Source organism: Sinocyclocheilus anshuiensis, unplaced genomic scaffold (assembly GCF_001515605.1).
Source record: "Sinocyclocheilus anshuiensis isolate Anshui unplaced genomic scaffold, SAMN03320099.WGS_v1.1 scaffold840, whole genome shotgun sequence".
NCBI classification, from domain to species: Eukaryota; Metazoa; Chordata; class Actinopteri; order Cypriniformes; family Cyprinidae; genus Sinocyclocheilus; species Sinocyclocheilus anshuiensis.
In genome coordinates, this window is record NW_015552598.1 from 159,171 (window position 1) to 179,130 (window position 19,960).

The following is a 19,960-nucleotide window of genomic DNA, read 5'->3' on the forward strand; positions in this document are numbered from 1 at the left end:
ATTCTTTTTTTTTTTTTTTTTTTTTTAGTCCTCTACAATTGTTGTTTGTCAGACTGTACAAACATGATGATCATGTCCCAATGTGGGATTTCAGTTGTCATTAATGTCAGACTGTATGACAGTCAAGACTCGTTAGAAACGGGTGCGCACAAGAAAACTTGTCCAGAGTTTTACATTATCAACCCATAAGCCGCCTTTCCACTATCTCAGACAAACGACAGACAGGAAGCCATTCATTTCCAATGGATAGTAGTGCGGGAGCTGTTCAGATCATATGCGCATGCGGAAAATTCAGATCCGATTTGAGCTTTCAGATTTGCGGCTAGACCATATGTGGTCGCCCGACCGGATGTTATGTATTCTATTAAAAACTATGAGCGTAAGGTTAGAATTACCAATATTTTGTTCACTTTAACATTTTTCTTTAAACACTATTTCTGTAAAATGGTGCTTTAGAGTAATTATTGCAGAAATAATTATTTTATAATTATTAAATCATTATTTACGTTGATTAGCCCCATAAAACCTACTATGTTTTTATGTTGGGGGTCATTTGATTTGTGACTATGCATTCATCATACATTGATTAATTATATTCATTAAAATTATTAATTTTACCATGGTGAATATGCCGAGGTAATGGTTGCTGCACGATCAGTTTGAAAGTTCTGTGCGACTGCCACTAGGGGGAGAAATGCGACTATCTTATCCGAATGACTGAGCTGCATTACACGCGGGGCTGAAATGTTGGCTATCATGAAAAGTATATGAATGGCGGCAATAGTGGAAGAATTTAAGAAGAATTGTATAAGCAGCACTACACACCCACATGAAAGCAGCGGCGCAACCTGTGTTTATCATAGCAAAGGCAACACAAATGAATTCCATGAGCAGAGGACGGGAGCGCCGGAGTTTATGGTTTATGGTGGTTAGAAGAAATCTCTAGCATTAATTCTGATCATGGCTTGTCTTGAAAAACGGAGCCAGTTTGACATTTGTTGTAGGAGAAGTTGCAGGTAAAATTTGATTGCAACAGCCATTAATCAGCTGTCGGTGAACATGTCAAACCAGTGATCAAAGACTACAGATTTTAACCTAGGATTATAGGAATTTTTGGGGATTTTCAAAATTTGTCTCAAATCATGGCCAAAATTGCACCGTGTGAGCTGGGCTTTACAAGAACAATTGTATTGTTATTTGTACGGATACTATTCTTTTTAAAGGGGTGGTTCACTGGGTTTTTTCTAGGCTTGAATGTGTTTATGGGGTGCAGTCTAACATGTTAATGCTTCGTTTTTTTTAAAACGCATTATTTTTCACATAATTTACCTTTATTCCACACCGCTCTGTCCCTTCTCTAAGAAACGGGCTGATCAGTTCCTCCTTTTATGAAGCCCTTCCCTCAGAAATAAGCGATGGGCTCTGATTGGTTAGCTGGCCCAGTGTGTTGTGATTGGCTAAACCGCCTCTAGTGCGCGTCTAAACGTCCCGTCACTCACCTCACCGGCATGTGCTCTGGTTGTATTGTAAACAGCGTCGTCGTTAATATCGCTTATCAGTTTGAGTCCGATTGAGAAGCAGAGGATATTATTGAAGAGGATCGTGCAGAACATGGTAGAACATTGATTTTGAAACTTGTGAATCAATCCATTAGAATTGTTAGAAGACAGAATCGCGATTCATATACGTATAGATTTTTGTGCGCACCTCTAGTTTTCTCTTCCTCTTCTCTAAAGCAGGGCAGCATGGCCTCGCCTCCTTTGTTGTGTGTTCCCGGGGGCAGGGTTTATCTGGGTTTGTGATGTCACGAACCCGGAAAGTAGCTCGTTGTAGTCCCTACCATCTGTTTTTGTAGGCATTAAACTGCCAGAATTTTAAAAGACGATATCTCCGTTTGCATTTAACTTTCAGCTTTGTAACTTTGCAGATATTGTTTATGCTCAAACAGCAACATTAGACACTAACTAACATTAAAAAAGTGAACTCGCAATGAACTACCCCTTTAACATTTTGCATTTTCAATCTTTGCCCAACCAACCCAGAACAGGTTGTCCTAATTATTTTAATTTTGAATAACTACATTTCTAAGAATTCAGGAACACTTTACAATAAGGTCCCATTAGTCAACGTTAATGCATAACTAAAATTAACTAACAATGAGCTATTCATTTGTTACAGTATTTATAAGTCTCCATTAATATTAGTTGATAAATATTGAATGTTATCATATACAGCTTTTTTATAATTTATTGGTAAATGTTGCAATTAAGATCAGATGCTTTAGAATTATTTTTCATTGTTAATTTGTGGTAACTAATGTTAACAAATGTTAAGCTTTATTGTAAAGTAATAACACAAAAATAAATAAATAAATAAAAGTTTACTTCTATTTTATGTGTTATACTTGACTATAGGTTCTTGTCTATTGGTCTATTTTAGTGTCTTTGAGATACTATTATAGTTTTTAATAAGGGTGCTCCGATTGATCGGCTACCGATCACTATCGACCGATAATCAAGTTGGGATGATTGATCGGCTACCGATCACTATCGGCCGATAATCACGTTGGGATGATTGATCGGCGGTCTCTAAAAAGGCCGATCTCAAGCTGATGACGCTGCTGTGAGAGGTTCGGTACGACATGCAGCGGCACCGTCTCAGTCCGGCGCGGGTGAAATCATTATAATGCTGAAGGTGAGGTACTCGCCTTCATATTTCTTCATTAAATAACTTATAAAGTAATTTGAAAACCTTGTGTGAGACGTAATTTCACAAACTTCGTGAGTGAATCACCGCGCGCGCGCTCTCTCTCTTTCTCTCAAAATAGGCAAATGGCTTCAAATCACCACACATGGCGTCTGCCTATAAGCGAGCTGCAGTTGACACAGGGAATTGTCACTTGCACAATCGAGGCAGTGTCACATCGTCACTAAAGTTTATAAATTGCATTACTTTGTAATTCTTGTCAGTGTTTAACCATTCAGCGCTCGCGCGCTCTCCTGGAGACCGTGAAGTCATGCACACTCGCAGCGCACACACATAATGCCAGGTTCACATTACTCCGTTTACAGTGCATACGTAGTGCGTATTTTTTCCGCGCTTATTTTAACGGATTAATAAAGCGTGCACACGGTTGCAGTCCGGCAGTGCGTTCAGGAGCGGTGTGTCTGCAGCAGTGCAGCGATCGTTTCCGCACCGAGTCTATTTTTGCTGTGCTGCATGCGCTGAATTAAAGTAACAGCGCATTGTTTGCAGTAAATATAAACATGGATTGACACGAAAATGTAGTAAGTACACCATAAATGCATATAATTAAAGTCTACTGTGTTTCACAGTCAACACATATGGCTAAATATATTTGAAAAATATCTAAAAAATGCCCCCTCCACCCCTCAAATTAAAAAATCCCCCCAACAAGAGTCACCTAAGAGGGGAATTCCCCCCATTTTCAAAAATGAAATTAAGGCACTGAGTAAATGTCTAAAAATCCTGATTGGAGTATCACTATAAATAGTTATAAATCATAAAAAGAAGGCTTTAAAAGATCGGGATCTGTGATCGGTAACGGCAGATACTGCTTTCTGTGATCGGCGATCGGCCTCAAAAATCCTGATCAGAGCACCCCTAGTTTTTAATGTTTTGAATCAGTTTTCAGGAGAATTTAAGTTATTTTTTATTTTTTAAGTTAGTAAAGCAATTAAAATAAAGTTGTTTTTTTCCCAATTCATTTCAGTCAATGTGTATTTTGAAATAACACTTTCAAAAATGTTTGTTAACTATAATAACCCTGGCTAACTTGTGTCGTGTAGGGTCCTGCTGGAGAGGCTAATTGTGAACAGGCCGCACCCATGGGGTCTGCTCATCACCTTCATTGAGCTGATCAAGAACCCTGCCTTTAAATTCTGGAGCCATGATTTTGTGCACTGTGCCCCAGAGATCGAGAAGTAAGGGTGCCAACATGACACAAACACATCTTTCTGCTTTTTCACAACAGAATAACTGCAGTCTCCATGTTTTTGTGTGTGTGTGTGTGTGTGTGTGTGTGTAGGTTGTTCCAGTCGGTGGCTCAGTGCTGCATGGGGCAGAAGCAGGCCCAGCAGGTGATGGAGGGAACGGGTGCCAGTTAGGCTGCAGGAACTGCTCCTGTGCCCAGAGAGAGAGCTCTCCCTCTCCCCAACCCTTCATTTGCCCCACCAACACCCTGCACGTCTGATCGACACACAGCCGGCACTGGATTCCCGCTCGCCTTCCACCAGGCGGCATCTGACCTGAGGAGTTTCTTTTTTGTTTCCTTTTTTCCCCCTCAAGTTATAAAATGTTCAATGTAAATATTAAAAAGGGACATTTTAAGAGCAGAATGAGTAATTTTTTATTTTTTTTTTGTCAAAGGTGAGGCACATGCTTGAGCACATTTCACTCCTTGCTGTTTGGCTTCCCCTAACTCTCCATAAATGATTTTTTGCCTTCAAGACGGATTGACTTTTGTTTGGAAGCTTGGTAGTGGCTAAGGAAGTGGTCTTGTTTTATTTCTTTCTTTTTTTAATTATTTTTTGAGGTTTGGTTTTTAAGGGGAGCGCTATCAGTGTGGTGAGCTGATAGGATCGGACAGATGTCCTGGACTGCAGGGGGGGGGGTTCACTAGTTTGCACCTGTGAGGAAACAAATCTTAGGTTGGAGGTTCTCCCTGGCTCTTGTACAATTGTGGAAATAGGTTGGAGGTTCTCCCTGGCACTTGTACAATTGTGGAAATATTCAGAAATTTGTTGGTAAATTGGATCTTCGGAGTTTGTACAAAGATTCAACTTGCAGAACAAAAAGGACCAATACAGCTAATTTTGTAAGGATTTCGAATGTTTTGTAAATGTATTGGTCCTCGTGTTGTATTTTGTAGTACTTTGTAGTTGCCTTTAGTTCCGCTACTTATTTCCTGTATGTATGCATTCTGTAGTTACCGCATTAAACATTTGAACTGCAACTTTGCCTCCTTGTTTCATTTGCATTTGTTGAAATGTTAGTTGAAACGCATTGAGTTATATGGTTTCTGGTCCTTGTTAAAGGGATAGTTCACCTTCACCCAAAAATGAATTGGCGTGCTGCGCAACGGGCCGAATCTGGTTTGGATGCGACAGTGTTGGCAAGTTACAGCATTGCATCTGGTCCAGTTGATTTGGCCCAGAATCTGAAAGTGAGTACGCAAGCATCTAGGCCGGGTGCGGCAGATGGAGCCGGGCCGATGGACAAGTCTCTAGCAGGTGAAAATTTAACTGAATCTGGCCCGAGTGTACGGAGAGGGATTGTGTATGAGGTAGATGTAAATAGCCTATCAGCAAACGTCAAATTGGTAAGTTTTCACTAGACTTAGTGGAGTCAGCAGTTTGCTTGACAGTAAATAAGGATCTAATCCTAAAGTTTTTTGTTTTTTTTTAAATACCATTGTTTTTTGTTGTTGAAGTGTTATTTTGATTTCCGATCACCAAGGAGAGGCTACGCAAAGTCCTAAAGATGGCGGCCGCAACAAAAAAGTCACATGACTGAAACCCATGAATACAGCCTTTTTGCTGGGTTTTGTACTCGCACACCAAACTTGCGTACTCCCAGAACAGACTTGGGAAGAACGCAAGCCTTTTACAAGTCAGTGTACAAACAGAATTATTTTTAAACTGCTTTTTACCTTTTCAAGGTAAAAAAAAAAAAATTACATTGCTTTAATGTGCTCAAATATGTTTATGCCGACATGATTTTCCTGTAGCTCAAACAGTACCACATAGCACTAGCAATGTTAAGGTATTATGTTCAATTCCCAGGAAATACATGCCTTCATTTAGTAAAAGTGTCTGCTAAATTCATAAATGTGACTGGACTCGAACTCACCAAAAGCCACACTAAATAAACCACCTTTACGTCAATCAAAACACAATCTGAACCGTATTCCAAATTATTTTTTGAAAGCAAAATGTACAGCATACAAAATGGAAAACTCAAACTACACAGTTTGCAAATTCAATTACACTATATCGGCTGAGGATTTTTTAATCTTGACAACTGTAGAATGCAGTGTCAACACCACATATGACATATGTAAGAATGTTTGCAAATTCAATTACACTATATCGGCTGAGGATTTTTTAATCTTGACAACTGCAGAATGCAGTGTCAACACCACATATGACATATGTAAGAATGTTTGTGAAACCCATACATTAAGACATAGGTTTGGTGAGCTGCTGCAAGCGCTGTAGAATGCTCTTCTGACCGTAACACACATGCAGAGCTCTCCTCTCTCTGCTGCTGAGTTCAGCCAGAGCTCCCTGATCTTCCAGCCGCTTCCTGTCCGCCTCTACATCCTCAGAATAGGAGTCCAGCATCAGAGCAGCTGCCGCATGCAGGAGACATTTCCACTCTGCTGACAACCCCGTCAGTCCGTCGAAACTCAGAGCCTGCTCCATTTTATCATCCTCATTCTCTTCATCTTCCTCCCAGCCTTCGTTTTCACAGAACTCCTCGAAATGTTGCAGCGGCATGCACAGGACCTATGCAGTTTTATATATATATATACATATATGTATATATAAACAGGTAATGTAGGAACAAATTGTCATGTGGATAAAATGGTTACCTTCAGTGTAGTGTAGAGCTCACTGTAAGTAAGTGAGCCTGATTGGCCGAAGATGAAAACCCCTTTCTCCCCAACTATCTCCATTTCACACAACATGTTCCATTTGTCCACTAGGAGCCTTTGATCTGCTTCACTTTGTGCCGCTGTAATTGCAATAAAAACATTTTTTGAAGTTTTGCTTGTGTCAAGCAGTTGACTTTTTATAGACGTCTACAAAGTCGCACCTTGCACTGCTGCTTTGTACACACTGGACATCTGTATATCTGCAGTATCATTGCTGTTAGTAGGAAACGGCTCTGCAAAGCCGTACATGTGGAGGAGCTGCCAGTTTGCCATCTGTCCGTAGGTGTTAAAGACCTCCTCGCCCTTTTCAATGTGCCGTACGGACACCATCTTCAAACACTCCTGTGCATCGAGTGAACGTGAGCTGTGAGATTTCTAAGCATCTAGCATAATAAACAATAAAAAGCGATTCATGTGTACCACATACGGGTGTATATTCCAGATTAGCGTTGTGCTTGGAAACGTGATTCAGCATGTCAGCCATGGGCACCATCATTGGAGGGTTAGGCTCTTTTTCTTCTTCTTCATCCTCATCCTCTACAGGCTCTTGAAAACTGAGGAAATATTGAGAAACGTTGGGAAATGTTACAAGTAAAGTAGGGAATGCACTGATATTAACAGTATGGCTGATATGATAAGCAGATAATTATTTTCATGTTATTACCAATAGCCAATAAATGGCTAGTGGTCAACCAAAATATTGCAAAGGTTGATATATCTACAAATATTTGACATTATTTAAAATAATACAAATTTCTGCAATTGTTACACATGTTTTTATCTTTAAAATTAAATAGTGTGATATTATATATATATATATATATATATGCTTTATATTGGCCACCAGATATCAGCATCGCTCATAAAATAAATTAAAAAATCGGACGATCACTATGAATGGCAGATATTAAAATTCTACTATTTTGTCTAAATAATTTAAAAATACAAACTAAAATAAACCGATTTAAATGTGAAACTAGGCATCACTGCATTATAATGCACAGTATGAAAACGAAATATTTATTTAGAGCTAAATATTAGAAATAACAAATGTTATTAAATTATTAGTGGTGTGTTTATGTTATTAAGTTTCAGTGATCATTAGATGATAGTAAAGGTAATTTAAATATAAAATCAGGGGAAATTAGCATGAACAATTAAATATCCAATTTGATACATTTAAATATCGGCCAATAACCAATTTGGTATACCATAAAAATGGCATAAATAAATGGTCATTATTAAGCCTTTATATAAAAGTATTGCTGTTTATTTATTATTATTTTTATTTTAATACACTGTATATACATATATTAAAATATAGATAATATACAGTTATTATACATAGACAACATACCTAAAAAAATATCTAAACATAAAATTAGATATTTAATATTATACCTTTAAATTTAAAACAGCCATTAAATAAATAGTAGCTATTAAATAAATAACAACCAATTTGGTACCGATATATTGTGCATCTCTATATAGAATAATCATGTTATCAAACCTTTAATTTAATCAAATTCAATAGCTCATAGATATCTCACCTATAGGCCATTACAAATGCTACCAGGCTCTTGTAGAGCTCCAGCGTGTGCTTCTCAGGGTCCCACAGGTCAGGATGGGACTTCATGAAAGGAAGGACTATGTTATTGTACTCATCCTGGAGTTTTTTCAGATCTGTTTTGACAGCCTCTGGAATTCCTGTGCCTTTCAGGAGTTTATCACGCTCCTCCTCGGACCTTCAAAACAGAGACATTGTGACCATAAAGAACTGAAGGATCCTTGAAGAGTATCTTAAAGGTCAGTAAATATTCACAGCAAAACTTACCAGAACATGGGTTGATCCAGTGTCCTAAAATCGGGCCAGAGAGACAAATATGGTTTCCAGTGGGATTGTGGACATGTGTACTCGTATAGGAGACCCAGAAGAAGAGGAACCCAGCCTGATGCGCTCTCCAAAGATGTTTTCCCTAGACAACATATGGTTATATGGTTACAAGCCTGCTATAGAAGGTGGGATTTCAATAAACCTGAATGTTCTTGTACCTTCCTCAAGGACCTTTTTTACTTTAGTGGTGCCGTGATGCAGAAGAACCTCTCTGGGTATGGAGAACAAGACGTGGCCCTCTTCGATGTCCTCTTCGGCAAACATGCCATATTCTGCTGCTGTCCCCTCTTTACTTAAGTACACCTAAAGACATTAATGTACAGTGTGGTAAATATTTCCAAGTTTAGGTTTTTGTCTGTATTTGAAATTTGATTTCAAAATACATGATTAGACTTGTGCTGATGATAAAACCCTAAACTTGGAAATATTAAGTACTTTATAATTATAAAAACTTGAAAAATGGCAAAAGAACATAAAATTATTTTTGCTAAAACTTAAACTGAACATTCAAAATATTAATAAATAGGCCTACTATAATGCTATATCTATGTAATATAATACTATATGTATATAAATATAATACAAGCTTACCTTATCGCTGAGCGTCAGCTTTACACTATCGCACCACAGCAAGAAGTTTTTCAAGGGGTCCAGCACACATTTCTCATCATCTATCTGAAACACACGTGATGCTCTGCTGAAGGCTCATCATGATAAGCACAATAACTGTATTTCAAGCTAAAGGCGCTATTTGAATCTAAACTATGAATTATATAAACTGTCACTAATAATAGTTTGAGAAAACGTCTTTTTTACCTTTGGCCTTTTTGCATCTGTCGCCATTTTCTTTAAAATGCAAGTTCGTTAGTGAGATATTAAAATATATATTGTTTTATAGTGACAACCACACAGGAATACAGGAATAATTATATTCTACGTGCCTCCATGTGAGTAGCGCCAGCTTCGGCCACTTCTTCTTCATTCACTATGTCTGCAGAAAAAGTAACAGAGTCATGTGCATTGGCGCCACCTACTATAAGAATACTACTACTACTACTGCTGCTACTGCTGCTGCTACTACTACTACAGAACAAACCAGTATTAATAAAAAAATAAAATAAATAAATAAATAATCAATATAAATTCTCGATATAACATAACATTTTGTTGTCCTCTTTCCCAGATTTAGGAATGAAGCCTGTCACATATTTATTTATTTATTTATTTTATTTTATTTTATTTTTTAATTAATTCATTCATTCGTAAAAATATAAATATGTGACCCTGGACGACAAAACCTGTCCAGGATAGGACAATATTTGGCCGAGATACAATTATTTGAAAATCTGGAATCTGTGGGTGCAAAAAAAATCAAAATATTGAGAAAATCGCCTTTAAATTTGTCTATATTATGTCCTTAGTAATGCATATTATATACTAATCAAAAATTAAGTTTTGATATATTTATGGTAGGAAATTTACAAAATATCTTCATGGAACATGATCTTTACTTAATATCCTAATGATTTTTGGCATAAAAGAAAAATCGATAATTTTGACCCATACAATGTATTGTTGGCTATTGCTACAAAAATACCCGTGCTACTTATGACTGGTTTTGTGGTCCAGGATCACATATACATATCAACAAGAAAGTAACAAAAAAATACGTCTTAATTTCAAGAAAGATCTTCACCAAGACAAGTATGAGGACCTGAAAGGAAATTTATTATTATACATTACTCATGTGTCTTAAAAGAATTTGCAAACACAGACATAAATTCACTATGACAATAAAATAAAGCGTACAAACAAGAGAAAATGTTATCTTACCAACAAAGAATGGCATAAAGGCCTCAGGCTTCTCAAGCCAGGCCTGCTCATTAAGGAAGTTGACTGGGTTAAACTCATGAGGAAACTTCCACTTGTGCTTCTCCAACAGCACAGAGAAGACGTTGGGAATGATGGGAGTTCTCTGTAATTTCCTGTTACTTTCCATTACTATTTAATTAGGTTTTTAAGAGCATATATTGTCTAAACACTTTACTGATTCTACATGACATTACATGATTTTTTGATGACTTTGGCTGGTATTGTGGTTATTATATGTATACAAGTGGTTTGGAGAATGAATGGATGAATGGAAGTCACAGTCCTCTCCTACATTCATCACATTTACAATAACAATGCACTTTATCTATTTAACACTTTTACATTAAATGGTTTATCCGATATTTACATTGAATGATTTTGAATTTGGTCTTTTTCATGTGTGATTTGGTGAAGTTACAGGTCACATGGCCTCTGGTCCACCCCTGGACACTCAGTCAAATTGTTTAGAGAATTTTACTTATTATCCTGATAATTCTCATTTAGTTAGCTAGAGCATTTTAATTTAATGTTTGCCTTTGTCCATTCATTTAGAATTTAACTATTCACCCTGCTGAAAAATCCAGCATTGCTGGTCACCAGCATTAGGTATGTTTTGCATGCTGGATCCCAGCATGGGATACTGGTTTCTGGTTTGCTGGTCCCCAGCATGGGATGCTGGTTGCTGGATTGCTGGTCCCCAGCATGGGATACTGGTGTCTGGTTTGCTGGTCCCCAGCATGGGATGCTGGTTGCTGGATTGCTGGTCCCCAGCATGGGATACTGGTGTCTGGTTTGCTGGTCCCCAGCATGGGATGCTGGTTGCTGGATTGCTGGTCCCCAGCATGGGATACTGGTGTCTGGTTTGCTGGTCCCCAGCATGGGATGCTGGTTGCTGGATTGCTGGTCCCCAGCATGGGATACTGGTGTCTGGTTTGCTGGTCCCCAGCATGGGATGCTGGTTGCTGGATTGCTGGTCCCCAGCATGGGATACTGGTGTCTGGTTTGCTGGTCCCCAGCATGGGATGCTGGTTGCTGGTTTGCTGGACCCCAGCATGGGATGCTGGTTGCTGGATTGCTGGTCCCCAGCATGGGATACTGGTTTCTGGTTTGCTGGTCCCCAGCATGGGATGCTGGTTGCTGGTTTGCTGGACCCCAGCATGGGATGCTGGTTGCTGGTTTGCTGGACCCCAGCATGGGATGCTGGTTGCTGGTTTGCTGGACCCCAGCATGGGATGCTGGTTGCTGGTTTGCTGGACCCCAGCATGGGATGCTGGTTGCTGGTTTGCTGGACCCCAGCATGGGATGCTGGTTGCTAGTTTGCTGAATCCCAGTTTAGGATGCTGGTTAGTGGTCCCCAGCATGGGATGCTGGTTGCTGGTTTGGCGGTCCCCAGCACGGTAAGCAGGTGTGCTGGTGGACCAGCATAAGGTATGTTGTGCATGCTGGGACCAGCTTGGGATGATGGTGTGCTGGTGGACCAGCATTTGTTGTCTTTTGGGTGCTGGTATAATCCCAGCAAGGCTGCAACAAAACTTGTGTATGTGTTACATAGCACGTTTCTTTTGAAATTGGTTTGTGTTTGTAGTTAAAGACCAAGAAATTGTCCAAATTAAATTTAATAAATTATTTAATAAAGAAAAACACAAGTTGCTGGTTACATGTTTACACAGTAAAATCCCCAGTGTTAAACAAACACTGCTCAGTTTTCATATGGTCCTGATCTACAGCGAGTAAAAGTAACACTGAAGCAGGGTTGTAGTTAGTGAAGTAAAGTAGATTCAATCTACAAGTGATGACTGAGCATTAGTGATGACACCTATACGATTAACAAGCAGAATCACTGAGAATAAGAAGGGCAAGAACAGAAAAAAAGTGAAGAGGTGAGCAGAAACACATCAACTACTTACAGCAACACAGCCTTAGATGAAATCAATATCTCACCAGAGGATGATTAAACAACTGCAAAAACAGAATTACCATATTTACTTATTGCAAACCAGTTCGACTTTATTTCTTTCATGTGGTACATGTACAAAGGTTGCTGAAGTCTGTTACCATTATGGTAATTAATGTTCATTTTAGTTGGGCTCTTAGCCATTGACTTTGGTTGAATTAACTCTATTTCAGCTGTTGCATGCAGAAAGTGCACACTATTACTATTTTCAATAATATTTCATGGTCCTCACTGCACTGACATACCTTTTACTATGTGTACTTTTTGAAATCAGACTGACAGCTGGATTTGGACGTATGTGACTTCCCAGATAAGTATGAAAGTCTATAAAAACAACAACTTTCAGTTTTGAACTTTCATTATCAAGTTGTTATTAACTGTCCCATTGACAGAGCTCTTCTCATAACCCCTGTTATTGAACAAACTGCTTATGATTAAGCTTCTGTTAGGCATTTTTTGGTTTTCTTATCTCTGAATGAATTTGTTATGCAATCAATGTACTCAAGCTCTTTTTAACTAATTTGTGTACAGATCTTATGAAACAGGAGACAATTCCTTTGATGCTTTGAAACATTTTACCTGTTTACCAGTGACATTAATTAATAATGTAATCATAACTAAAGCAATTAAAATTTTCAGTTCTACTTTCAGCAGAGGAAGCAAAATAAACTGCAAAGTTATCATATAACTCAATAAATCATGTTTTAACCTTATAGTGTTTTTCTGTTGCATCATTCATTTGTTAAATAGAGAAATATGCAAGCAAAAACTGTTTGTCCCCAAAACACTACTTGCTTATAGACAACTGGCCTACTGACACTCAACCCTGCAAGACCATGCTGGTGAACCAGCATCACCAGCTCCATTTTGCTTGAGAACAGCATGGATATGCTGGTCCACCAGCTAGACCAGCACTATACCAGCATAAACCAGCACAACCAGCATAAACTAGCACTATACCAGCATAAACCAGCTTGGACCAGCACTAACCAGCATAAATTAGCACTATACCAGCATAAACCAGCGTTATACCAGCATAAACCAGCCTGGACCAGCACTAACCAGCATAAACCAGTGCTATACCAGCATAAACCAGCCTGGACCGGCATTATACCAGCATAAACCAGCTTGGAATTCATGCTGGTTTCTGATGGATTTTTCAGCAGGGCAGATAAATCCCAAAGTGAACAACACAATTTTGCAGTCCAAAGGGAAGATTTATACAAAAATAAATTATTTCTTAAGTTTGTTTTACAGAACTGGAATTTTTGCTAGGAATGTCTCAAAAACAGACACGAAGGCCACATTTAACAACTTGATTAGAGCTTTATTATGTTCTCCCATTAGGAACTTTTTGTACAGACTTTGTATCTTTTGGTTCCAGAAATATATTCCAGAAATATCTTCAACAAATTTTCTTCTGAAGCACAAGGCATTGACAGAGCTCACGTATGGGTAGTGTAGTTCACCAGAAATTAAGCTATTAAAAGCAAGGCAGATTATATCATATATCATCACTTCAACTATCTTGAAGCTCATGGTAGGTCTGTATGAAAAGGAAATTAATTGAATTTTTACTTCCAGAACCCACCTGTTGTGCTCAGTTACCTCCAACTTCAAACGCAGCCCGATACTCATCACAAACTTTTGATAATGCTACACAATTAGATATTCAAAGATAATCTGTTTATCAAATTATATCCTATATAGAGAGGAGAAGTATTTGACATTGTGATTTACTGTTTAACTGTCTCTCTATGTCTGATGTGCATTCTGTAGGGTTTGGGCGTCATGGTGATCCCATATACTGGGGTGTAGTCTGGTTCCCCTGCATCATCGGGCCACACAAACTGGAAACGGCGCAGCAGAGTGACAAAGACCAGGAAGAGCTCCATACGTGCAAGACCCTCACCGAGACACACACGAGGACCTATAATACACAAATGATGATGCTCTTGTAGTGGTTACAAATAATAAAGAAAAATGCAAGGATTATTTTTCCTAAATATATCGTTGTTGTCATAAGAAAATAATAATAATTAAAGGTCATTAATGTGTGATCTATGTTGTGTATCAACTAAGTATGATCTTTGAGGATAACGATTTATATCTCCTGCCGAGATTGGTATGGACGATAGATTACTTCTGTTTTTGGACTCGTTCAACTGTTGGGGGAGGGGGGCGCGCGCTGCTCAAACAATACACAGACTCAGAAGGTGAAGCAGCAGCTCCGTGTCCTGTGTCTTTATTGACTTAATATCTTCCCTCACCAGGTATGAAATGTATAAACTGTCATGACTGAAATTCATTTTATATATGTCAATGCTGTGAAAATGGCAAATGTCATACTCTAAAGTGTGTAAATAGTCCGTAACAATGACGTTTAAAAGTTCGGTTCAACCACATGTGTACCACGCGCTCCACGCGTGAATGCTAATTTAATGGCGGATAACGTGATTACAAAAAGGTGAAAATGGAGTGAATTTACGGATAGATAATGTTTTGACAGTTAATATAACAGAAAAGAGTTATAAGTTTCAAGTGAAAGTGTTGAAAATAGAAGTCAGTTGTTTCACAATAATAAGTGTACTGAATGTGTTCGTGCAAATAGTATATAAAGAGATATAATTATTTGGAACATGGTACATATGTTAAGATGTTAGGTTGAGTATCATATGTGGACATTGGATGCCATAAATAAGTATTAATAATGTGCATTGCGTTCCAAATGTTCATTGAAATTATATGTGTAATTGGTGGAAACAGTACCTGATGAGAAGCTGTATGCGAGTAGTTTCGTATTTTTCTGCATATTGTGACTTTTTCTAAAGAGATGTTATTGTGTTTTATGTTTATTGATATATGAAAATGCAGAAATATTTGCATCAATTAAAAAACAATACATAGACTCAGAAGGTGAAGCAGCAGCTCCGTGTCCTGTGTCTTTATTGACTTAATATCTTCCCTCACCAGGTGGTGAGGGCGCTACACTCTCAGAAAAGGTTTGACAAGATGAAATACAAAAATGTCATAAATTTTTGAATGGTTACCTGTAGAGAATGGTATAAAGGCCTCAGGCTTCTCAAACTGGCCTTGCTCATTCAGGAAGTTGGCTGGGTTGAATTCATGAGGAAACTACCACTGGCCTTCTTCTTTTAGTACAGAAGTGAGGTTGGGAATGATCACAGTTCCCTAAAAAAGGAGAAACAGTTCAAATTTGTTCTGAAGTACTAAAAATTGGTTTCTGCAGGTTTCCTCACCTTCGGGATGCTGTAGCCCATCAGCTCTGTGTCTTTGGTGGTGCAGTGAAACACACTTAGCGGTACAGTGTTAGCCACACGCTGAACCTCATGAATCACAGCCAGTGTGTACGGCATATTGTGTCTGTCTTCATACGATGCGTGATCTTTACCCTCCAGAACCTCATCGATCTCTTTTTGACATTTTGCTGGTGAGAAAACAAGGCCATGTTTGTTTAAGTTTAAAGGAGTTAGCTTTGCTAATATGCTAACACACTCATGAAAGTTTGCAACATTCAATTAAAATATTAATATACATCAAATTAGCAATAAGAAATGACAACAGTATCATAAATGTAGCTTCTTTAGTTCAAATCACACTTGTGAAAACTGTATTTGTAATCTCTGTTCAAGTGTCGCTAGTCATTTAGGTATTTTAAGGTATTTTAAGCATTATAATTGCTTTTATCTGTTTTTCTATGAGTGGTCTGTCTCCTCCTGCTTTGCCTGGTTTAAATTAAGCCAAAATCAATGTGTGCTTTTTAAACAAACCTTGAACCTCTGGGTGGTTCATGAGGTAGAGAAAAGCAGTGAGGAGGGTGTTGGACGTTGTGTCAGTCCCTGCAAAGTGCAAATCCAAAATGTACATGATGAGCTGGTCTTCAGCAAAAGTGGAACCATCATTTTTTCTCTGGGGAACACAAGATATTATTACTTTGAGTCTCAAACGGTGGTAAAGCTGTAACCCCCCCCACACACACACGTTTTACATTATAAATTATATTATCAGCATAACAATTAGCATGATGTATTTTTAGGTTCAAATCAGATTTTGAACCTCGCATTTCCAATGTGGTTTTAGACATTTGGAGTCCACTGTGTTTTGGAAGAAACACGCACCTTATCAAGCTCATCCAGATAGCAGTCAATGAAGTCTCTCGGCTCTCCTGGGACTCTTGTGCTCTTGTGTTCGTTGAGCAGACTTAAATTCATATTTTTTAACTTCTTTACATGATCAAATGCTTTTTTAAATGGCAGGGGCAAGATTCTTAGTAAAGGAAGTGTGTCGTATATCTGTTAGGAAAAGACATGTTTGGCATTTTTATATAATCTTATACAGTGACTTCCACAAATTTGGGAATGTTTTCAGTGAAATCAAATTATAATAAATATTATCTATTTTAAATAATATTTAATAGAGCTTTCTATTAAATCACCTTTGGCTATTATTGACTTTGAAGCTAATGTTTTTTTTAAAGTTCCCATGCAATCAAAATGGGAATTTGTGGCTTTTATTCCATGTAGCTTTGAAACACCACTAAATGTTGATAATATACAATTTTGTTTGTTGCAGAAATACAGGTTAAATTTAACAGGAAAACAGATCAAACATATTGGTGACTCATCCTGCACTACACAGATTTTTGTCCAATCAGATGCTCTTTAGAATGAGACTGTCCCTCCCCTAGTAGCCTACTGTATTCCTCTGATTAGCAATAGCAAGTAGAAAAACTGGCTATTAAGAAAAAGGAAAGAAAAAAGAGAAGACTAATTGTCAAATGGTGTTTTGATCTAAATTCTCACCACATTCCATGGTCCATTGAGGATCTTTGAAATCTCTGTAATGAACTGGACATAATGCTGAAGGAATTCATTCTTGTAATCAAAACGGGATCCGAACAGAACCAAGCCGATAACGTTTGATGCAACGTTGTGGAACATATTCTGAGGATTCACAGTTCCTCCTGTACAAATGTACAGTAAATCCGTTAAAAACATTATGGCATGTTCCTTGTCAGCTGAGATCTCAGAAAAAAAAAAAAAATTTGCATATAAATACCAGCATTTTTGTCCAAGTCAGCAACTAAATGTGAGATTTCTCCCAGAATTCTCTCCTCCATGGACTGCTTCCCCAGGCCAAAATTCCTCAGGGTCATCAGAGCAAAGCGTCGATGATCCTTCCAATGGGGGCCATAATCGGCCAGTATTACACCTTTAGTAAACTTAAGATGTTAGTTGTGGAGATTCTGTTTTGTTCCTGATATAAGCCATACTTATACTGAATTAAATACTACAACATAATTACAATCCTCGAATTTGATTGATTGAGCAGCAGCATTCCAAGAACATTGAAAGTACAACAACACAGTGGCTTTTTACTGTTTTATTACTCTGCTTGTCTTCATTTTCAGTGACTTGTTAAATATATGTTGCATTGTTAAGGCCCAGGTAACTTCGTTTTCGTTATTGCATCATCTAGCGCAGTGGTTCCCAACCCTGGTCCTAGAGTTCCCTCAAAAGTAGGCTACAGATTTTGGATGTGAAATAACCATTTTAGGTCTCGAGTTGAATCAGGTGTGTTTGTTTATTCTAACATCCTCAATTCCAATAATGCTCACAGATCTGTGTTTTTAGAACAGTAAAACCTTTTTTACTGTAGTCGCACTGTTATATTGAGTCACGTTTATCATAAAACACTGATAAAAGCATATTTACCCCCACTTTATTGGAAATTAAATAGTATATGTTTATGTTGAACTTTATTCTTGAACAGATGGTGTTGAATTAAACAGTATATAAAAAGTGTTTCTGTTGCTCATGAAAACATTTCTGAAACATTTGTGTATTTGACATATTGCATTTATTTTTATTTGCATTTTATTTCTGTTGTATAAAAGCAATATCACACTCATTAGACTGTGATTTTATGACTTAGCTGATATCTAGGACAGCTTGTAGTATGAGTTACCTTTATTCTCCGTGAGATGATTGATCATGCACTCTTGAGGACGTCCTGAAAAGTCTTGAGCCTTTGTAACCAAAGCTTCCTTAATAACTTCAAAACTATTTAGAAAAACGTATGGTTTTGATCCAGTATACAGGCTGAAAATTTTCCCATACTGTTCTGCAAACTTAAAATATTGGAAAATTACATTACAAACAAGAACAACTGACATGTTTAAGCTTCTGATGATAAAAAAAGAAAGCCATACTTTTTCAAAATCCTTCAAAGGATTGGCCATATCCATGTGAAGCAGATTCCCAAATAAAGGGAGAGCAGGAGGTCCAGGAGGAAAATTCTTTGGCCTCTGGATCCGGAAGAGGAGGAAGATGAAGAAGATGCATGTCCACACGAGAATCAGAAAGCCCAGCATGCTGACTAGATGTCCAGCTGTTGTCCCTTTAGATTGACTCAAGCAAAAGAAGCTTATGAACTCAAATCACTCAGTCTCTTAGTACATCGCCTATCTGAACAAATATTATGGCCGTGTTCCAGGAAAGATAAAATGAACCCAGGCAAACAAACACTGCTCAGCATTTTGCGTTTCTGAATTCACCTGGATCAAACAGGTTTGAACTCTATGTATATCTCTTCAGTATACAGGAGATATATCATATATCCAGTTTATTAGATGTATGAACCAAAGGCCTAATTACAAGGGCAAATATGTTTTTTATACCTGCTGATTGAACAAGGTTATGTAGTTTTGAATTTAACAATACATTTTTTTTTTTCACTTTATACTTTTTGTTTTTTTTCCAGTGTGTTGTAGTTAGTGCTGTCTAGTGGAATGTTCATGTTTAATGAAGGTACACTGCTGTTGAAAAGTTTGGGGACAGTAAGATTTTTGTTGTTTTAAATAAGAAACGAATACATTTATTAATCAAGGATGGATTAAATTGCTCAAAAGTGACAGTGAAGACAAATATGTTGTTCTTTTGAACTATATTCATCAAAAAAAATCTTGAAAAAAAGTGTATCATGGTTTCCACAAAACATCGACATTAATAATCAGTCATGTTTCTTGAGCAGCAAATCAGCATCTTAGAATGATTTCTGAAGGATCACGTGACAATGAAGACCGAAATAAATAGGTACAAATTACATTTCAAAATATAGTGAAATATTAAAACGTTATTTTAAATTGTTAAAATATTTCACAATATTACCATTCTTACTGTATTTTTCATCAAATAAATGCAGCACTGGTGAGCAAGTGACTTCTTGTAAAAACTTTTAAACATTAGCAAAGGTGGTTTTTAAATTTGAAGCCTTATATCTATTTTAGTTCTAGTTTTTCATTTAATTTTTGATTATGATAATAACAAGTGCACATGGACACACAAATACACATTGGCATACATTCAGACAAGAAGAGGAAGAAAACTATTGTGTAACAGGTTTTTATTCAAGAACTATCTTTTCAATTTAATAATCATAATAATAATTTCAATTTATTAATACTGTTATTAAAATACATCAAATATAATTTCAACATAAATCTGTCATAATCATCAGAATCTGACTGTCTCTCTGCGTC

General features: G+C 37.5%; 3 protein-coding genes across 9 annotated transcripts in view; 1 reads left to right on the forward strand and 2 right to left on the reverse strand.

Moving 5' to 3' along the window:
* Positions 1–4,975, forward strand: part of LOC107665696 (CCR4-NOT transcription complex subunit 1-like) — a 26,799-nt gene extending 21,824 nt beyond the window's left edge. For 5 of the 6 annotated variants that reach the window (XM_016456680.1, XM_016456683.1, XM_016456684.1 and 2 more), the window contains exons 47-48: positions 3,810–3,944; positions 4,049–4,448. In XM_016456680.1, the coding sequence (XP_016312166.1) occupies positions 3,810–3,944; positions 4,049–4,127 (214 nt within the window). In that variant the 3' untranslated portion in view covers positions 4,128–4,448. Of the gene's footprint in view, positions 1–3,809; positions 3,945–4,048; positions 4,671–4,711 lie in introns of those variants that run through there. The other variant, XR_001631586.1, reaches the window with a different exon arrangement.
* A 61-nt stretch (positions 4,976–5,036) lies between these two features.
* LOC107665697 (N-lysine methyltransferase setd6-like) lies at positions 5,037–9,554 on the reverse strand. Of its 2 annotated transcripts, XM_016456687.1 has the most exons (11): positions 9,515–9,554; positions 9,390–9,419; positions 9,165–9,248; positions 8,732–8,876; positions 8,514–8,655; positions 8,230–8,424; positions 7,107–7,233; positions 6,841–7,021; positions 6,617–6,759; positions 6,183–6,530; positions 5,037–6,086 (listed from the first exon to the last, which is right to left on the reverse strand). In XM_016456687.1, the coding sequence occupies exons 1-10, from the start codon at positions 9,518–9,520 to the stop codon at positions 6,201–6,203; spliced, it is 1,383 nt and encodes a 460-aa protein (XP_016312173.1). In that variant the 5' UTR covers positions 9,521–9,554; the 3' UTR covers positions 5,037–6,086; positions 6,183–6,200. The 2 variants fall into 2 exon arrangements, with proteins under 2 accessions (XP_016312173.1, XP_016312172.1); XM_016456686.1 differs by lacking the exon at positions 5,037–6,086 and having other exon boundaries at positions 6,093–6,530.
* A 4,151-nt stretch (positions 9,555–13,705) lies between these two features.
* LOC107665698 (cytochrome P450 2J6-like) lies at positions 13,706–18,884 on the reverse strand. The gene is made up of 9 exons (XM_016456688.1): positions 18,632–18,884; positions 18,388–18,550; positions 17,479–17,631; positions 17,223–17,383; positions 16,539–16,712; positions 16,191–16,329; positions 15,660–15,847; positions 15,450–15,591; positions 13,706–14,329 (listed from the first exon to the last, which is right to left on the reverse strand). Exons 1-8 carry the CDS (start codon positions 18,791–18,793, stop codon positions 15,535–15,537), a joined length of 1,197 nt encoding a protein of 398 aa, XP_016312174.1. The 5' UTR covers positions 18,794–18,884; the 3' UTR covers positions 13,706–14,329; positions 15,450–15,534.
* Between the last annotated feature and the right edge of the window lie 1,076 nt (positions 18,885–19,960).